The 20,595-nt window shown below is 38.9% G+C and overlaps 4 protein-coding genes across 5 annotated transcripts in view; 3 read left to right on the top strand and 1 right to left on the bottom strand.

The window, feature by feature from the left end:
- The window catches only part of toe1 (target of EGR1, exonuclease), a 4,666-nt gene extending 1,583 nt beyond the window's left edge, over positions 1-3,083 (bottom strand). Inside the window, exons 1-7 of the mRNA XM_044133952.1 lie at positions 2,718-3,083; positions 2,591-2,631; positions 2,375-2,471; positions 1,681-1,839; positions 1,433-1,546; positions 570-718; positions 296-458 (exon numbers count right to left, since the gene is read on the bottom strand). Coding sequence (XP_043989887.1) covers positions 296-458; positions 570-718; positions 1,433-1,546; positions 1,681-1,839; positions 2,375-2,471; positions 2,591-2,631; positions 2,718-2,831 — 837 coding nt within the window. The 5' untranslated portion in view covers positions 2,832-3,083. The remainder of the gene's footprint in view (positions 1-295; positions 459-569; positions 719-1,432; positions 1,547-1,680; positions 1,840-2,374; positions 2,472-2,590; positions 2,632-2,717) is intronic.
- A 212-nt stretch (positions 3,084-3,295) lies between these two features.
- Positions 3,296-6,755, top strand: si:ch73-382f3.1 (uncharacterized protein LOC100151273 homolog). Its single transcript, XM_044133951.1, has 4 exons — positions 3,296-3,706; positions 3,913-4,072; positions 5,248-5,423; positions 5,512-6,755. Exons 1-4 carry the CDS (start codon positions 3,557-3,559, stop codon positions 5,893-5,895), a joined length of 870 nt encoding a protein of 289 aa, XP_043989886.1. The 5' UTR covers positions 3,296-3,556; the 3' UTR covers positions 5,896-6,755.
- A 739-nt stretch (positions 6,756-7,494) lies between these two features.
- On the top strand, positions 7,495-12,101 carry selenop2 (selenoprotein P2). Of its 2 annotated transcripts, none has more exons than XM_044135455.1 (5): positions 7,495-7,518; positions 9,092-9,340; positions 10,035-10,247; positions 10,335-10,443; positions 11,207-12,101. In XM_044135455.1, exons 2-5 carry the CDS (start codon positions 9,114-9,116, stop codon positions 11,423-11,425), a joined length of 768 nt encoding a protein of 255 aa, XP_043991390.1. In that variant the 5' UTR covers positions 7,495-7,518; positions 9,092-9,113; the 3' UTR covers positions 11,426-12,101. The 2 variants fall into 2 exon arrangements, with proteins under 2 accessions (XP_043991390.1, XP_043991389.1); XM_044135454.1 differs by lacking the exon at positions 7,495-7,518 and adding an exon at positions 7,971-8,184.
- elovl8a (ELOVL fatty acid elongase 8a) lies at positions 11,663-19,044 on the top strand. The gene is made up of 8 exons (XM_044134603.1): positions 11,663-11,728; positions 14,593-14,659; positions 14,755-14,942; positions 15,135-15,215; positions 16,140-16,196; positions 16,627-16,741; positions 17,345-17,472; positions 18,411-19,044. Exons 1-8 carry the CDS (start codon positions 11,663-11,665, stop codon positions 18,576-18,578), a joined length of 870 nt encoding a protein of 289 aa, XP_043990538.1. The 3' UTR covers positions 18,579-19,044.
- Positions 19,045-20,595: the final 1,551 nt, after the last annotated feature.

Raw genomic sequence — 20,595 nt, 5'->3', positions numbered from 1 at the left:
AACAACATATTGTTTTCCTTCCATTTCACAGGCACACATCATGTTTTCGTCTACTGTATATACAGTACAGACCAAAAGTTTGGACACACGTTCTCATTTAATTCAATTAGAAAGTGTCCAAACTTTTGGTCTGTACTGTATGTATATATATATATATATGAGTATATATATATATATAAAACCTTAATATAAAACACAACATTTGCAATAAAATGTAAAACTTGATTACTATATTTTCTGTAAAACTGGAACATTCTTCAACTTAAAAAGGTTGCTGAAAGTCAGTGAAACTTACTGAGAAGCGCTGGCAGACATCCGTCTGTCCCTCTATGGATGTTACGGCCGGACATTGTCTGTAGTCGACGTAGGTGGACAAATCACCCGCGTACTGGCAAAATTCCAGGTGGACGTGAGGTCCAGCTGAGCCAGATGTGACACTGCGGCTGTTTTCCAGCTTGCTGGTGATATATGGAAAAAGAAAAACAAACATTCAGGTCTACTGTTTTACTGGACGTCTTTAAAGGCAGACAGCGTCGCTTATTGAGTTGCTCATATGCTGGTATGCTTACCATTTCTTGTAGGCGTACTCCAGATAGGAGGCGGTCAGCCGGAGCTCAAATTCAGTCACGTATTTGGTGTCGTAAATCCCAGCGGGAAACATCTCCGACAGGTCGGCTGTGAAGGTGGCCAGCCGCTCGGGGAGGTGGGCATAAAAACTCTTCAGAAAAAAAAAACCACCAGAAAGAAAACAATCAGTCTCATTAATATCTAATACATTTATAACCAAACAGTTTGTCTTTTAACAGTGCCAAAAATATCTGGAGATGATACCAGGAGATGCAGCTAATCATTTTAGCAATTAATTATTCTGACGATTAATCGTGTAAGTGGATACAAAAAAAAAAAAAAAAAAATAGGCTCATTCTGTGGATTATTCATTTAGCCACTAAATATAATACTAAATAATACTAAATATTTAAATAATCTCATCTGCTTCACTTCACATTGGAGTTATTGCTGATCTCTTGACTATGTGTTTTTTTTTTTTTTTCAATTAACCAAATAATAATTGGAGAGCAGAAGGTGCTAAATAGAAGAATTGTTCTGAATTTGAACCAAGTGAAACTAAAACTACGACTACTTGAGGAGTTCTGGGTACAAAATATTTACAGACGAAGCAGATTTGTCATCTAAAATGCAAAATGTTTATGTTTTTTGTGCAGTTTTGGCTTAATTCCTGCGCTGAATGTGTTTTGGTCTTTCGGCAAACGGGCTTTTTTTGAGTATGCATATTCCAGCCCACGATAACTTGATTACTAAATTACTTGCCGATTATTTCAATAACCAATTAATCATGACTCATTGTCTTCAGTCCCATGCGCCGCCTCATGGTTCTGGAGCTTAAATGAGTCAAAACAGCACTCTCTGGTACCTGGTAGAGGAAGGCCATGTCGATGAGGCCGTTGTGTAGCACCAGGGCCTTCCTGGCTCGCAGCAGCTCAATAAACAAAGTCCGGATGTGGACCCCACGGTCGTCTGAACCTCCCTTGCAGACATGAAAACGTGCAACAGAACACTTAAGGGAAAACGGAGTCAAAGTAATCACAGGAGGAGCCGAGGAGGGCCAATTGGCCGTTCGGTTCGGATGGAGCAGGGACACAGACACCAAGACATTCTCACCTTATTGTTGCCCTTGCAGTAAGGGATCCCACTGCCGTACTGCTTGTTAAAGTCAAACCCGTGCTGCACCAGAAACTGGACCGACTGCGGCTCTATGATGTACTCCTCTGAACACAACAGGGTGAGGTTGTACACCTGGACCAGGTAGGAGTCTGGAGGCTGACGGAGAAAAACGCCTCTTTCGTCAATGAACTTCCTTGCTAAATTAATCTTACTCCTGACCTTTTTGCACACCTATGCAACCACAAACAATAATTTAATTTATTTGGATTTATGTGACTGATGGACAAAAATGTGTAAATAAGTGAAAAGTGCTTTTTTCTTTTCCAGATAAAAATCTGTAAAAGTGAGGCCTGCATTTGTAATAAGCCCCCTTTGTTCTGATGCCCCTAAATTCAGGACATAGAAACATCCTTTGGTATCCCTCAGTGGGGATAGAGTCTGGAATTCCGAATAAAATTCCAATCGATGACCAATTGCATGTCTCACCTATTATTAAGTTGTAAGTTGTAGGAAAGCTTGTGGCATTTGTCTTTCAGTTTACAATTATGCAGTACTTCCTGTTTGACTGTTTAGTTTTTCTTAGCATGACAAAAAAGAAAAAGAAATGCACATATACACAGTACATAGTTTAAGCACTGCATTATGTGTTATCATTTACTTGATAATACATAATATCTGGTATATGTGGTACCTTTTGGTCCAGCTTCTTGTAACACGCAATTCCCAAAGACAGGATGGAGCGAGAGCGAGCAGCGTGACATATTGCTTTGTATCTGTCCTCTATTGATCTGTAACATATAAGAAAGGAGTCAGAGAAACAACTCTGATCACAAACTAACATCTGAGGGGGTAATTATTAAGTATTATTATTATTTTTATTTTATGATATAAAAAAATTTACACTCACTCAGCCAACAGGGACTTTCTGTTTCCCAGACCACTCAGTTCCTGCAGAAAAACAGAGGTAGTTGTTTCTTCCAACTGAGCTACACACACACAGTTAGAAAGTACACTCAGATCAGAGCAGCGCTTACCGTGTCAAGCGCAATGAAGGATGATGTTTTAATTGCAACCACCATGGCTGGCCATAGTTCTTTGAAATTGTTACTATGGACATCAATTACAGGAACTACTATTGAAGATGACATGTTTTCTCTAGACTTTGTAACTAAAACGTTTCGCTTAAATTTAACAGCTGCTACATGGAAGTTCCATTATCACAAGAAACTACCCAATAAATCGATTTTAGCTATTAAAAGTGTTATATATAGCTATTTACTTGTTTTTCGTCTCCGTTATAAGATTTCAGATAACGTTCATTAGCTTCATATTTCCGAGTACATAGATAGAGTCAATGAGCCTCGCCGTAAACATTTCAGCGTGCTTCACAGTGGTTGGTGGTGGAAATTTCGCACGACTGGAAATGAAGGTAAAAATACTATATTCTCAACTAAAATGCCATTAATATTAGAGTAATGTATATATTTTAAAATAGTCTGATTTTGGTTTTGTAAAATCTCATTTTATTTGTTGTTTTTTTTATAGTAATTTTTTTTCAGTCAGGCACTTTTGTTGACACACGTGAAAATTACGTCACTGGACTCAAACACCGAAGGGCCCCTCGCCATTTTGGCTCAAACAAACTCCTTGATATTTTACCCCAATTAAAGTGTTTTTATATTGTAATAGGATATTTTTATGCTAACATATTGTGGGGTAAAAGTAAACATATAACGACTTAACATTTGTTTTGCCTTCTTTTTACGTTGTGAAAGTTGCCAGCCAAAAGTCATGGTTTAAAGAAACCCCAGCTGAGCCAACTCATTTCTTTGCTAAGTTTTGTTGTTGGTTGGTTTATTTTTCACTTTGTGTAATGGGAGGCTGCTCCGCTCCAAATTGCTCCAATTCCACTAGCATAGGGAAGCAGCTGTTTAGATTCCCCAAAGACCCTGTGCGAAAGAAGAAATGGGTTGTGAACTGCCGACGTGACTTTGAGCCCACTCCTCACTCCAGACTCTGTCAGGTAAGATAGTTTTCTGTGTCCCTCTAAAATAACTCAGTCAGGACAATCCCTTGCACAGTTAATAGATCTATTAAATATTACAAATAAGCAGGGCTATGCTTATTTGTTTCCATTCAGTGTTTTTATTGCACTTTGTTGTATTTAACTAGATCACCACCATTGATAACTTGCATGTTTACACTGTTATTGATATGTCTTTTCGCAAGGACCACTTTGAGGAGAGCCAGTTTGAAGAAATAGCCAGATCTCCAGCTGGTGGAAAAAAGCTGAAGCCCAATGCTATTCCCACTCTGTTCAATGTGGGAGACCCTCCTTTCCCTGCAGTCACCTCTCCATATATCCTGCTGCCACTAAAATCTGAAGCAGGTACTTCTCTAAATGAATCATGGTCCCTGTCTTGGAAAATGAAATAGTAAAACAATCTAGTCCGTTAGATTGTGAGATCATAAGGATTCCTTCAAAATTATCACACCTTCAGAATTCTTTAATTCAAGCTGATTTTTCTTTTCTTGACCACTAGGCTTACAATAGATCCATTATTATAAAAAATACATTTTATTTAGAGACATCTTCCAGGACACTTGAGGTCACTTACAGAAAAATACTCAACAATACCTGAAATGCAGAGCATATTGTCAATGTAGTAAAACAATTGTTAGCAATAGTGGGTTTCTGTGAGGTCATTTCAGAGGATGGGTTAGCAAAGTGGAGGAGCTGGATGAGATATTAAGAGTCTGATTGTTTGTGGCCTTTAACTTAGATCATACTTTAAATTATTTAATGTAAATCCAATACTGTTTCTGTGGGGTATTTCTATAATAATAGTAATAATATAGTAAATCCTCTCACACAGTGATCAGAATGGTCAGGGTGGTAGAAGTAAACTCCAAAGGTGACTGTTGGATAACTTTGGCAGTCCTGGGGGTGGGGTCTCCATGGTAACCATTAGACTTTGCCTCTACATGCCAAATAGTTGTTTGGAAGTTAGGTAAGGAAAAAAGCCACTTTTGTTTTTGTCCTAATGTGGAGTGTTTTGAACTCTACTGACACTGACTGTAATCGAGTGCTTTGGCATAACGAGATTAAAAATCCGATGGACTCACTGTACTTTTATTTATTGGGAAGTTTTATATTCAGAAACCTCAGGCACCCAAAAACAATTTTTATCACAGGTTTTGTACAACTTCATGTACCAAATGGCACAACCTATTTTGAAATAAATATTTAGAACCGAAATGTGTCCCCAGTGTTTAAGAAAATAATGTAATGTATATTTAGCATAAATCATGTAGCAGTTTTCATAAGTTTGTATGATATTAGATCAAGTATTATATCTTATTCTGTTGTGGTCAAATTTTCATAGCTTTTTTCATAGTGATGCACAAAAACACACCAAAACCCTCGTGAGTATCCCTTAAAAGAGAAGCTTCTTAAGTTGCTTTAGGAGACATCAGGCTACCACTCTACTTGGTCGATTGCGTTTCAAATGCGTTCGATTACAGCACTTTCTCTTCTACTTGGACGTTTTCTTGTGATTCTAGTGGAAAAGGATCTAAACTTTGGCGATCATGGCTATGCCAGACGCAATCCTTTGTCTGGCCTTGAAGAGGAGGATGGAGAAAGAACATCTGAAGACCACAATCCCTGCATGCAGTGTCAGCTCCTTAAGAAAAAACTGGAGCAGGAGATGCAGCACACCGCAAGACTACAAAGAGAGGTAGGAGACATCTTATTTGAAGACCGAAATCAGAATTGAGTTGTTGAAGGACGGAATGAATCCAGTGAACCCTTTTCATCTTGTCCAGGCAGAAGAGATGAAGAAGCGTCTGTATCGGCTCGATCGCATCGAGAAGGGGCTCCAGAACTTTCTGTACGAGGACCAGATCAGAGCGCTGTCCCTCACGAAGCGCTCACGGCGTGCCGTCTGGTCGCCAGAGACGATCCTGAAAGCCAGAAAGATCCGCTGTGCCGTCGGAACCAAAGGCTACGAGTACCTGAGAGAGATCGGCTACCCTCTGCCCTCGTACAGGACTCTGTGCAACCGTCTGGAGACGAAGATTATGGTGACGACTGACATGAGCTGTGAGGAGCTGGCAGAGCTCGGCCTGGGGCTTATGGCCACATGTGACAGTCCTACAGAAGGGGTCGGGGACAATGATGAGGAAGAACTGATGGGAGTTTTATCCTGATCCCAGTTACTTACACTGATTCTGAACTGTTGTAGAGGGATAAGTTGAGAGATCACACTGTCCGTGATTTAGAAAAGTTTTGCGGCACTGGTTTTAAAGTTTTCTGGCCTTCAGGTCACCTGGCTGTACCCACCTTTTACATCCACTCAGGTGATGTTTGATGCACTGGCTTACATGTAGCCTGGATTCATGTTCTGCTGATTCCTGCTGTGATGCTGGCATGTTATGGTAGCCTGAACGTGTAAGGAGGATGTGCACAATGTAGCTCATTCATATGCATCATGTAAATGTGAGTGACATTTGTTAAAAAACTCTTTGCACATAGCTTTGTGAAATCGCTGCTTGTTTTTACCGTCAATTGTGATGCAGCGGAGTCTTTTACCGGCCTTGTTCTATACATTTAAAAAAATTAAGTGTAATGCAAACGGATAAACATGCTGCACATTTTTTGTACTCTAAAAATACTGTATTTGGTTTATCCAGATTAACAAATCGAAACATCCTCCAGTTTTCAGTAATGCAGTTTACTGTCAGACTAACTAACATAACCATCTGATCTCTCTTTAAATCATTAAAAACGCTGTGTAGAATGTAGACATTGGCTGGTTTCTGTCACTTAGCTATGTCTTGATTAATCAGATTTTATGTTTAACATTTCATGATGGAATTACTCCTGATTTATAGGGAAGGGATTGGGATTAACAAAGTGTTCACCTCATCCCAATCCTATTCAAATATGTACACTAAATCAACAGAATATGGATATTTTGTTGCCTTTTTTATTATTATTTCCTTTATTTTCATTTTTTGTTTTGATCATGGGTGCCGAAGTCAAGTCCAATAAAACAGCTAAATTCCCACATTAGCGGTCATGTTTCTTCTTTTTATGCAACGTTTAGATGTGCATTACCGCCACCTACTGGAATGGAGGGTGGACCGGTCATACAACTCTACAGAGGCTGATTCAGGTGTGTCGGGAGTAGGAACGCATTTAATGTTGCGTCCCATTCACCTCAGAAATTATATCTGGCTTTTGATACCCGATCCAAGATAACGGCGTTCTAGTTTTTCTTTTTTTTTTTTTTTTTAAGGAAAAAAAAGTATCAACCTAGCGACGCCCATAGAAATTGTTTGTATTACATGCATAATTTTAAGATGCTTTCTATAAGCAAACACCACTTTTAATTTGTTCAGATTAGATTTATATGCGCTACATGTAACACTGACGTTAGACCCACGTGAGTCTTTTATAAAAAAAAATAAATAAGCATGTCTCCATCACATCTTACTACCGTTAACGCGAGGAGCGGCCATTTTGAAACGCAAAGCTTACAAGTCGCAACTGGGCGACTTCGGCGAGCGTTCCAATTGATTTTTTATTTATTTATTTTTCCCGACTGGGTAGTCAGCATTTCCCATTTCCTACTACAACTGGAACGCAGCATAAACATTGCAAGGCGACAACGCTCAAGGACTGGACTTGGGCACTCCTTGGTTTCAAAGAGCGACGTTTCTAATGATGTTTCGAAGAACGATGTTTAAAGTTAATGTACACCAACATTTTGACATCGCTTAAAGTGTTTTTACTGTTCCTACAGTCTTATGACAGTCAGCAGGTGAAAGGTAAACGAAAATACAATCTACTAACAGCAGATTATTTGCAGATATTCTTAAAGCTCAGTCCTTGTCATGTTTGAAGTAAACATTTTGTTATAGTGCTAGTACTCTTCTTTTATACAGGAACCTAAACTTTAGCCAGCTCTCTAACAGCCCTTAATTGACGCACTTGTTTTTAGTCAATATGGACTTTGAGCAAATCCTTCACGTGCAAGATTAGATATTTGTTCTGCAGGTTTGTTGGTAAAGCAATGTTCTTTAATAACAGGTTTGACAAGACTAATGTAACCGATTTCTATGTTTACAAAGAATCCCATGTAACAGAAATTCACCATTTGCACTATTCTAACTGATGGCTAGCATTTATTGCTACTTCAGTGTTTTTGGCATTTAAACTGTGGAGTGAAAAGACAACACAAAAGTTCAAAAAGGAAGCTGGAAATAAATTCATTCAGTTAGGGGTGTATCTATTCTGTCAGCAAAGTCACAGCTAACGAATACTGAGTACTTCTTCACATTACCTTATCTGTGCACACTTTGCGTGTCAAATTCTTTGGCACTGAAAGTGTCTCTGTTTAAATTGGGGGAAGTGTTGAGCGGACGGCCGAGCTTTTATACTTCAGAGGTTTTGCCGTGTGCCAGTTAGAGTTGCTGCAAACACGGCGGATAGAGGTAAGACTTTCGCCCTTGCTCCTAAAACTGTTCTCTATTCTTATTCTTGTGAAGTAAAATGATGTATACATATTTAAGTTTCAAGCTTTACTTTGTTTGTTGTTTTAGATCAATTTAAACCAAAGAAAGGTCAAAACTACCTCCATTTCGGTTGGTTTTTGTCTGACCCAAATCATTAAGCTGATAGTTTCCCCTCCATCTGCCGCTATAAAATTCGATTTTTCGACATGGAGCCATGACTGTGAGCACTTATACTACTTAAAAGTTAAGAAGTGAATAGAAACTTGGATGTATTTTATTTATATCCAACAAAACAAAACAAAAAGTATTAGAAAGAAATGCCGTTGTCGTGTGAAAATGTGGCCATAAAGACGGTAAACTTTGTGGCTGTAAGCGTCCAAGCCTTAGCATCTCTCTGTCTCTGTAGCTCAGTGTTTCCCTGTCAACATGTTGCTCTGACATTCCTTTTCCTTTTGTCCGTGTACTCGGAAAAACTGGCTCTCATTTTTGTAATTATCGTCACTCAAGTGGACAGAAACAAAGAGGTTTTTGTTATTTCATCTCTGTGAGACCAGACTGACTGTTGTTTTGTTGTTTTTTTGTTGTTGTTTTTTTTATTAAATGAAGGCCCATGATTGCCCAATTTCCACACTCTGTTTGTTATGTAGTTCATCATCCGTCAGACTAAGATAGATTGTAACATATCGCTCACATACAATTTTTCTACCACAAAACAAAAAAAAAAAAAAAAAAAAAAACGTCCTTCCTGTAAAATCTAGTCATCCCATAGCTGCCACATTTGTGGCATTCTGACGTTAGAGAAGAAGAGACTGGATATTTGTGCATGATCCTGATTATTCCATAGACCAATAATCTGTTTATCTCTTGTCTTTTTGTGAGTATCCAGTTTTGGCAGACAGAGGGTGACGATGCGTTCTCTGCTGGTGCTGTGTCAGAGTGCAGCCCTGCTGGGCGTGCTGTGGGCCTCCCACTCTACTCTCCTGGTGGAGGGCGACAAAAATGCCTCCAGGATCTGCAGACCCGCCCCGCGCTGGGAGATCAAGGGCCGCTCGCCGGTGCAGGAACTGCTCGGAAATGTGGTGGTGGTGGCTCTGCTGAAGGCCAGCTGACCCGTCTGTCTCCATCAGGCGTCCCGGTGAGTGGGGAAAATAACAAATGTCCGAATCAAACTTGAAGGTGAATTTTGATCACCCTGTATATTTTTTCAGCCACAGTTTGACACAGATCACTGCTTTGATTAAAACTGATGGTTAAAGGATATCTAAAAACTATTAGAATAAGTATGTATGTTTTTTTTTAATTATTATTATTGTTATTATTTATTTCTCTCATTCTTAGAAAATTCCAACTTTTAATTTGACTCTGTTTATGAAGCAGGAATAAACATGATGTACTTGTATATTCACAGGGCTGCATCTCAGCATATCATTAGACTTTTTTTAGACTCTTTTTATTAAAATAAGTTGACACACTGTCAGATCTTTTCCTTCTTAATATATACATATAAAAAAGGATGAACTGATATATCCGATATCAATATCACCGTTTAGGCCGATAACTGATATTTACCAACATTATACATATTTTTCTGGGGGGGGTTTTTTGACACCTTTGGGGGAAATAAACTACAAGAAACAGATTCCAACAAGATAGAAATAAATATAAATTTTTAATATCGATCCAGTTTTATTTGTCAGACCGATACCGATATGTTAAAAAATGACGAACGTATGCCGATGTTGATTGCGATATATCCTGCATCCCCAGTTTAAATAGTTAAAAAACACACAATCTCAGCTCTAGTTCTTCACTCGTCTGAATATCTGCAGCATCGGACGCCTGCGCACCAAACTGAGGCGCAGCAACATAACCGACGTGTCCTTCATGATCGTCAATGAGCAAAATGCCGTCTCCAGAGCCCTGTACTGGACGCTGAAGAAAAGAGCTCCCACCGGTGTCCCAGTGTATCAGCAGGAGGCTAATCAGACCGACGTGTGGGAGGTGCTGGACGGCGACAAAGACGACTTCCTGATCTACGACAGGTGAAAAGACGCCTCCGTCGCCGACCAGAGTGCTAAATTGGAAGTCGCTCCCAAGAATGCCGTTTTTCTTTTCCTCCGCCTTTCCAGGTGTGGCCTCCTGACTTTCCACGTCGTGCTGCCGTACAGTTTCCTGCACACCCCGTACGTGGAGGCCGCGATCAGAGCCACCTACGTGGGAGACATCTGTAACTGCTCTGTGAGTGACCCGACCTTTGGGGAGGCGCACGGGCGAACCCAAACGGGCGGGAAAAAGAACCGCTCAAATGTTCAAGTTGTCACACTTGATTCCTCGTGATAGTTCAGTACAATTTTTTTTTTTTTTTTGAAGCAATATCGTTTTAGAGGTAAAAAAAAATTTAAAACAAAAGTCAGCTGCATTACTTCAAATTTCAATCTGTTTTGTTGGGGTTTGGTGTGATAGATCACCATAAAGTATCTTAGTTTTACCTTTTTTTTATTTTGCAAAGATAAACCCAAAAAATGTAGAGTTCTTTTGTGCTCTTCCCACTTTATTCTGATACCCTTGATAAAAAAACAACAACAACCATTTTCTATCAGCGTTTGTTTTTTCTTCTAGGTGATATTGAGGTAATTTGAAAAAGATCAGACTCTAGATATGCTAAGCCAGTTGGAATAATTCCAGCTCTTGTTCCAATCAAATGTAGAGACTTAATACATATGCACAGTAGATTTTTGAGGATTTTTATAGATTATATTCACTTTTCTTTTTTTTGGCTTATTTTTTTCTTCATTTCACAATTATCCACTATTTTTTCATGGTCTATAACCTGAAACACAAATGAAAAGATGTTTCACAAATTGATTGTCGACCTGATGATAGCGTCACTTTGCCTTAAATCTATTTATCCGTTTATTGGTTGTCCATTCATTGTTTTGTATTCAAAATTTAGAGACACCACTTTGCAACACGATGAAACCAACGCGTTTGTCTTTCACAGACCGTTTCAACTCAGGGGACCGTCGAGCCACCGGACGAAGGGGTCGACCCCACCGAGATGACTCAGCCGATCCCTCACCACTATCACCATCCTTCCAGCTTCTTCCATCATCAGCCCCCTCCTCCAAAAATGCCCCAGGACCAGGACCGAGATAGGTCCGTTTGGTTCCCAGATCCGCACTATCAGCACAATCTCCACTTCCACCGCCGCCACAAGTAAATCAGTGTTCAGAGATTTTCAGGGTTTTTGTTTTTGTTCTTTTTAGAATTAAAGCCCATTTTTCTCTTATTTTTCTGAAACGTTTATACGTTCTGCTTCACTGTACAATGCGCCGAACCTGCTTTAAAAAGTGCAGCTTGGTGCTTCTGTTTTTGGAAAAGAGTAGCCAGGACTCTCCGAGTTCTCCCATTAATGAAGTCCAGAGCGTAAAGCCTGCCTGCAGGGGGCTGTGGACGGATGACCAGGGGGAGAGAAAGGAGGGACTCTGACCGCTACCGTATCCAGACAGAAGCAATCGACGAGGTGCAACGACGCTGCCCGGCTGGTCTCACTCAGTCAGATTGTCTTTTTAAAGCCGATTCGTCCCGATTTGCTTCCTGCTTGAGAAGATGTGAGGATTACAATGTTCAGAGAACAGGAATAACATCTTACACACACATGACTTAATGACTTATTTTAGATGCTGTTTATTGTGCACTTATAATTTCCTCTTACAATTTCTCATCATAAATTAAACTTATTTTGTTTTTCTCCAGATTAAGGCGGAACTACATGGTAGACTGAGTGATTAGAAACTGTTGCTTCGTAACATGAGCTGCAATAACATAGAAAATTCCCTGTAATAACGCATTTCTGTGTAATTAATAAAAAAAATAAAAAAAAACCCAACTCGGAATCTAATTACAGCTTGTTTTCTGTACCTTAAATAAATAACACTGGAGAAAAATACTTAATATTTTATGGTGATTTAATGGCACATTATTCCCTCGTTTGTACAATTTTGTACACCCCAACACTTACAAGGTGGATTTAGCTGGTGAGCCATATGCCAAGCCGAAAGCACACACACACACACACACACGCACACACACACACTTATACACACAGCGGATACAGGTCGACTACCTCAGAGCAGCTTAAGTCTTGGCTGAGATGCAACACTGGGCAGAAAACACACTCTGCTAGACCATCAAAATGACGGTAAAGTAACAATTTGATCCTTTTTAGCACGGATCATGCTCCAACACCAGACAGCTGCTCTACAGACATATCTATATCTACATATAGATATATGTATATATATTGCTGATTGCTTTGTTTAGTAGCCATTGACATAGAACTGGCAGAAGCTGCTTACAGGAGTCCTTCACCATCAGTGCATTAGGAGTCCAGGCTTTTTCTGGCGCAGAGCGGGTCGCAACTTCAGCTACTTCTGAATGAGGGCAGGGGGGCTGACTGCTCAGCTTTTCTGCATCGATATACATAACATAATGCATCCATTTATAATATTCTAAATAAAGCTGAAGTCGGTTTGAGGGATTCGGATCTTGGGAGGGATTTTTCTTGGGAGGCTACAGGTGAGGCTTAACCGCTTAGCTTTCTCTAAACTGCATGTTCTGTAAGGCGGCACAGTTCATACTGCAAGCAAGTCACTTTCAGCTGCGGTGAACAGAAAAAACACACCATATTTTCCACTACTAGTTTATAAGCCTATTGGATTGACAGAGTAAGATACAGTTGAAGTCCAATATCTAAATACATTGTATATTTCAACAAAAAAAAAATGGAAAAGAAGAGGACATTACTCAAAAAGCAACAAAAGGAGCCAGATTGCAATTTTCACCCACGTCTAAAGGGAAGTTAACCTAACAGTCATGTTTATTTGAGCTGTGGGAAGAAACTGGAGTACAGAGCATCCACAGGGAGAACCGTGATACTCCTTGGTGCAGCTTATAAACCTGACTCTATGTTACACCAGTTCTGTCAGGAGAAGGAGCCAAGATTCCAGAAAAACTTTGGTGAGAAATTGGTGGAAAGACACCAAAATCTACTGGACTTGACAAAAGGCAGAAACCAAATAGTACAGAATTCAAAAAAGCTGTAAAGAAATCATCACTATTTTCCAGATCATTCTCGGATTTAGATGGTAAAAATGTTTTAGGTAAGCTGAAGTGACTCAAAACGTGTGATGATGAGTCTGTTTTAATGCCAGAAAAAAAGTTTTTATTCATTTTAATAAAGTCTGTGTAATTATCTGGGCTCAACTGCATATTCTCTTTGATTAAGCAAAACACAAGCTACTTTGGGGATGAGTTTATTTTTCACAGGTTGCTAAATTATGCGTAGAAGAACAAGACAGGTCTCTAAATTGTCATAAATTATGCATCTGAAATTTAGTCATTAATATAATAATAGCATAGAGTCCTGAAAAGCAAAACAACTCAAAAAAGAGGAAATAAATACAACAAACGAAAGTATGCAACACTTAAAAAATTAAAAAACAATTTGAAGGACTATGTGAATTTGAGTTTGCTTTCCGACACTAGATGGCAGCACTGTTACAGATATCTGAAGGTTCATCGCCCTGTCTTCAACAGGAGGCAGTCGTTCAAAGAGGATTATTAGTTATTATCCATCATCAGGAGATTAGCCAACATAATCCTCATCCTAAAACCCAGCTCATCACTAGGTGGCTCAATCAAGTTTGCAGTGGGAGGTTTCTTTCTTTGATAAAGCCGTTGACCGGGGTTGGATCTGTGAACACATCGGGGTTTACGTCTCGGTCGTCAAAGATAAAGCCTTCACTTTGAAGAGATCGCAGGTCCTCCTAAGCGTGGGAGGTAAATGGAATGCGTCGACCCAGAACTAACATGATTCTAGAGCGTCAGTAGAAATGTCTAATATGTACACACACGGAAATCACAACATACGTGTGGACGGGCGCGGAAGTCTCATTGGTAGTTACAGAAATCACTTTGACTGCAGTGATTGCCTCAAAATGTTCAGCAACAAACTATTAAGTTGTAGTTGGTGGGGATGCTGTGTTCAGGGTTTTTCACCGCTCAAAGCATTTTGGGCGAAAAAGTTTTGGGTTCTTCTTAGAGTACCTTAGTTACATAACCAAGAGGTAAAATTTGCGGACCAATGCTGGTCCTGTCAGATCAAACTCTGGATCTATGTAGCTCCATAGGTCACCATTTATCAAAGAGTCCTTACAAATTCACTCTGTAATGGAACCTGTAACATCTGTGGATTGTTTCTGCCATTGAGAAATTTATCTTTCGAGCTATTTCTCGAATTTGCCTTCTTCAGTTCAAGCTCTTAAGCTAGGTATGGCAATTAAAACAAACAAAAAAAACTGCATTATGCTCCTGTGCTCATTTCAGGGTAGCAATGCTGTCACCAAGTGGCAGAAACTCCAATTATTCTACCAAGGCATTCTGGAAAATGGAGGTAAGATTATATTTTTCAGCTCGTTACCGTACAGAACCTTGCATAGTTTGGCTGTATTTTGTGCTGTAACTTTCCTCTCATATTTCACTGAACAGACAAAAGGACAGACAATTGGCTGCTGGTGTACTCCCCTGTGCCAATTACCTGTATATTCCTGTGCTACCTGATCTCTGTATGGACGGGGCCAAAGCTGATGGCGAACAGGCGGCCCGTCAACCTCAAACCCGTCCTGGTTGTTTACAATTTTGCCATGGTCTGCCTGTCTGCCTACATGTTCTACGAGGTAGACTCTGGACACAAACAAAGGAACTCAACGTAACTGAGATATTTTCTGAAAAAAAAAATAATAATAATTTTCTTTAGGGTTTCCATGGATTTTAATGTTAAAATAACCGGCAGGAAGTTGTTGACGTAAAGTTAAGGTAGCACCACTGGAACCCAATTATTTAAATGCAATGTTTTTCCGCATTTCTAGTTCACGGCGTCATCTTGGTTGGCCGGTTACAGTTTGTTGTGCCAGCCAGTCGACTACAGCAACAATCCATTGGCTCTACGGGTAAATAAAATAAAAAAAATATTTGTAGTTTAATAATTTAAGGATTGTGTTTCTTCTTTCCATCCTTACTTCCTTCTGTGTCCTCCATTGTCTTTTCTTTTAGCCGTGCTTCACTGAGTCTTAAGTTCATTCTGTTCGGCTTCCTTCTTGTCATTATTCGCCATAACTCAGTCGGCCTGTTTGTTCTCTTCCCTTGATTAATTCGCCTACATTTACTGTCATTCTCCACTCTTCCTTCACTATATAAGTTCGCTGGTTTTCATTGTTCTTCACTCGTTCATCTTCTCAGTGCCAGTCTGTTTAACATTCCTCCATGCTGCTGTAAGTCCGTCCTGTTGTTTTTGGGTTTTTGTTTTTTTTTGCCTTCCTGGTTCGCTTTTGGATTTATTTTATTTTATTTTTTTCATAACATTTTGAACTCTGGACTTTCTGTGCTACAGTCTCGTTTTCGAGTACCAATGCCAAATGAACTCTAGTGTTTTAGACTTCAAAACAAAGGAAAGGACTAAAAATTTGGGAAAACCGAGTCTGAAAAAGTTTGGAATTTTTTGCAAAAGTTGGAATTTGCCAGCCATGGTAACAGCTGGGAGCAGAGAACATATTTTTTATATGTCCTGTTATATTAGCCTCTATAATTAAAACAGTTTAGCTAATTTCTACTATGCAACGTACTTTCCATAGTTCAAATGTAGGTATGGGCCTTATAGTAGACTACAATTAACCAGATGAATTCTAATCTTTCACATTTTTCTAATCTTTTAGGTTTTACAATAACTCTTTTTAATTTCCCTTTGTAATCAATAAAGTATTTTCAAATTTGAATAAAATTAGAGTTTTTTTTTTTTTTTTTTTGGTTTCTTTTAATTTATCGGATTGAACAGCTGAAATGAGAGTGTTGATGTCTCATTGTGTTGTGTTGGACAGATGGCCAGAGTCTGCTGGTGGTTTTACTTCTCTAAAGTTGTAGAGCTCAGTGACACTGTGAGTACACACACCGGAGCTGCACTCAGTTATACAACTGTAACATGAGTTAATGCTTCTTCTGGACATTTTAACACAGGTTTTAATTTGGTGTCACCGCATATTGTTTTGACAAGGTCAAGCTAAAGAAAGACTGCCCTCCGCTGGTCAAAACATGAAAGCGCATCAAATCTGGACCTGCAGCATTTTGTTCAGTCAGATTCTTTACTTGGTTATTTCAGAATCAGTTCAATAAAGAAAAAATGTCTCTTTTTAGCATTAAAAAAACCATCCATAAGAGTAAGTTAAGAGACACTTGTATGAGTTAATACAAAATTATGCTGCAGTAAAATATGCATCAGGTGTCCATTTAAAAATATAACCAGGAGTATACTACCGCATGGCCTTAAATGTTTTGTTCTTGTTCATTTAGTCTGTTTGTGTTTTGCAGATATTTTTCATTCTGCGGAAGAAGAACAGCCAGCTGACATTCCTCCACGTCTATCACCATGCGACCATGATCTTTAACTGGTGGGCTGGGGTTAAATATGTAGCCGGGGGTCAGTGTGAGTACGTTTCACTTTGTGTTAGCAGAATCCACAAGGACTGCACCATGAATAAGATGACAATCAACAAACAGAGGTGGTCAGAGTACCCACAAATTGTAGTCAAGTAAGATTATCTTCTACTTCAAGGAAAAAGGATTTTTACTGCAAGGAAAAGTAAAAAGTAGGGATCCAAGAAATTACTCAAGTAAGAGTAAAAAAATAAAATAAAAATGGCATTTTAAGGACCAAAATGATATTTTATATAAGTAACAAAATCAGACAAAATACATGTATTTTTTCCAAATCAATTTCTTTCAATATGAAATTTATGAAACTTTAACAAAAGGTGTGTGTCTGTGCCTGGTGATTTTTTTTTGATTCAAACTTGTTTGTTCGTCACTCAGTGGCTAGAGCATCCAGACCTTTTATTCAAGGAAGAGTAGCGATACTTCATGATAAAATTACTTAAGTAAAAGTAAAAAGTACATCATCGTAAAACTACTACTAAAGGTTCTCTCTTTTTTTTCCCCAAAAAAATTACTCAAGTAAATGCATTTGAATAAATGTTAAATAGTTACTACCCAGCTCTGTAAATAACCCATCTTGTGTATTTGTCTATAGCTTTTCTGATCGGTCTGATCAACAGCCTGGTCCACATAGTCATGTATTTGTACTACGGGCTCGCCGCTCTAGGGCCACACATGAATAAGTACCTGTGGTGGAAACGATACCTCACTTCTCTGCAGCTGGTAAGAACGGACGCTAACGTCAGAGAAGATACATCGGTACAAGTCTTTGAATAAGTGTTTTTCACCTGTACCATTTTTTAACCCTATGTTTGCTTATAAAATAGCATAAAATGTGTGCTGGTGGTCTCCATGGTTTTCAAAACAAAGACCCAATTAGACGTTGGAGGCTGCCCATCAAACTTTAACAATTCTCTGCTAGAGGAAATGTTGATCATTGTGGGTTAGGATCTGTGAAATTATCATTAGTTATAGTTCCCTGGCGTCATACCACAATCTGGTCACTTTTGCAGGAAACAGTAGAGAAACATGTTGGTCCGGATATCAAGATTTTCATTTTGTTTTAAAATGATATTACCTAAATCTGGGGGTTCAACTGGCTAACAGATGGCGTTCCTTTTCTCTCAAGATTCTATTTACTTTTCTACAAACTCTTTCTACCACATGTAGGTGAGCTATTACTGATAAAAAACCTTGCAATGCCTAACTTTAAAAAAAAAAAAAAGCTGAACTTTTCCTTTAATTTGGGGTCAGAACACAAGAAATAAGACAATCAAACTTGATGCTTTGAACAAGATTCCTTTGTTAGAACATATCAAATTATTTAAAGTGTTCTACTATTGTAGTTGGAAAACAAAGAACCTTTCAAGACATAATAAAAAGATTTATAGAAAACAAAGAAATTTTAATAGATGAGAAGCAAAACAAGTTTTCTTTTTAATCAACTTATTTTTCCTAATAACCGAATCATTTGATTAGAAGATCAAAACTTTTGCTCAGTTCTGTGTTATTAAGGTAAATGTGCTTCTCTGCTCCGCACAGCTGAACTATTTGCTTGTGATTTCTCCACTGACTAAGTTTAATATAAATATGCTTTGTGTTGATGATGTCTCCTGAATGCATATTGTAGTCATTTGCCATCTTCTTGTCTCTCTGATCAGCTGCAGTTTTTCATCGTCACCATGCACACCGCCTACAACCTGCTTGCCGACTGCAACTTCCCCGACTCCATGAACGCTGTCGTGTTGGCCTATTCGCTCAGCCTCATTGTTCTCTTCAGTAACTTTTACTACCAAAGCTACCTCACAAAGAAGACCAAAAGCACTTAGAGACGCAAGGGATGCAAACAAGCAAGTCAAAGAGAAAAGAAACTGTCTTGAACCAAGAGAACGTGCCAGAAGAGCCAACGGTCGGCTATGGCCGAAGCTTGAGACCACACAGACTGGATGTTGATACAGAGTTCTGTGTCCTACTCTGATGCTATATTTTGAATATGGTAATCACTGGGCAACAAATGGAAGCAGCTTTCTAGTAAAAGTTCAAGACTCACCTTTGATCTTTGGAAAAATTACCCCCCAAAAAACAATCCTTTGTTGGACATACAGAGGTAATATTTTCAGGTTATGTAGCTTACATGACATCTAATGTTTGATGTGTTTAAACATATGGTCTATGTTTAAGTGAAACTACTCAGTAGTATTTCTGACTTTTTTATTGGCTCCCGTTGTTTAAACTGGCCTGTGCACTTGATTGTGATTGTGTGCTAAATATTGATGCCAAATGACATTGGGGATAAATATTTTATTTTGAAAAAATACTAAATATAATACTTTTCAAATTCCTTTGAACTCTATTACACTAACTTATTCTCAGATTGAGGAACAAGATTTGGGTCACTTTCTCTCAAAACACTTTCAACCAACAGATTCTCTTGGAACCAATGCTACTGACACTACATTTGGTTCCTTTTAGGGGACAAAAGGGTTTTAAACAAAAGGTGATTTGAATGCAGCAAAGTTGACTTTCCAGGCAAAATCTCTGGATAGAAAAGTTTCTCGTTAAAATTGGTTATAAAAAGGCAAATACTTCGTATTTTCCACGGTAAGAGAATTGTGTTGGTAATAATTTTATCCTGATTAAAAATAAAAAGTCTCCATCTGTATCTGCATGCTGGACAGGCCAAATTTGTGGGGCCGCACAAAATGACTCCAAGGGCCACAAATGGCCCTCGAGCCATACTTTGGTCACCCGTGATCTAGGGCAGTGGTCCCCAACCTTTTTAGTACAGCGGACCGGTCAACCCTTTGTAAATTTCGCCGTAAAGATCGAGACTGATGCCGTTGTTTCCTACTCACATTCTGCTGCATGTTGGCGCGCCGACAACATCCGGTTTAGGATTTTCAAAATAAAAGGTCCTCTAGACTCAGTACATACAACAGACATATTTAATTATTTCTTGCCCGGTACCTACTGGTCCACGGCCCGGTGGTTGGGGACCACTGATCTAGGGTTTCTTCAAGTTTCTGAAAAACAACATAATAGTGTACTTAGTAATCGATATTTAAAGTAATGTTCTTCAGGTTTGTCACATGACTTGAGTGTTTCTACATCTTTGGTTGGCTAACTTCAGCACCTGCAGTACAGAATATACTTTTTAACATTCACTGATGCAAGTGTTAGTATTTGACCTGTGGAGAAAACCACATTCCAGATGTACTAAAATCATGAATTGCTAACTGTTGTAACCTTCTGTAAATGTAAGTTTTATTTGCTGAAATGCCTTTGTTTTTGTTTTTGTCAAAACTCTGTTCTAAGTAGCAGATGGCAATTTCAAATGTTCAAAAATGTTCCAATGCTGAGGGGGAAAAAAAAGATTAGCTTCTTTCTGAAAAAAGATCAAGTGTTCCTGATATTATTCTAAAATGCTGATCTCCAGTGTAAATTACATCAGTAAAAAAAAAAAAAAAATTGAGAGGGAACTTTATCATGTGAGTATTTTTGGCAAATTGTGTACCTCCAAAGCTTCACATCACAGTTTGGCAACTTCTAAAATAACTCACTTGTGTGGCATTAAAAACCATATTTTGCTGCTGGCAAGTACTTAATCTACCCTCCGTCTTAACACAAGTGTGTTACCAGCAAACACACACACACACACGCACGCATACATACAGCTGGCTGCCAGACGCCCATTCAGAGCCTGATGTCCCTCCGCTTCACTGCAGGCACGGCTCCAGGTTCATTACTGCTGAGTGCTGTTCTGCTCAGGCAGAACCGACTCTCTGGCTCGCCGTCACTTTGATCAACTTATAATTTTGCTTCCGGATGACGGGCTTCATCTTGACT

Source organism: Gambusia affinis, linkage group LG12 (genome assembly GCF_019740435.1).
Source record: "Gambusia affinis linkage group LG12, SWU_Gaff_1.0, whole genome shotgun sequence".
Taxonomy (NCBI): Eukaryota; Metazoa; Chordata; class Actinopteri; order Cyprinodontiformes; family Poeciliidae; genus Gambusia; species Gambusia affinis.
Note: the sequence above shows the minus strand (reverse complement) of the source record. Positions and strands in the feature narration are given on the sequence as shown.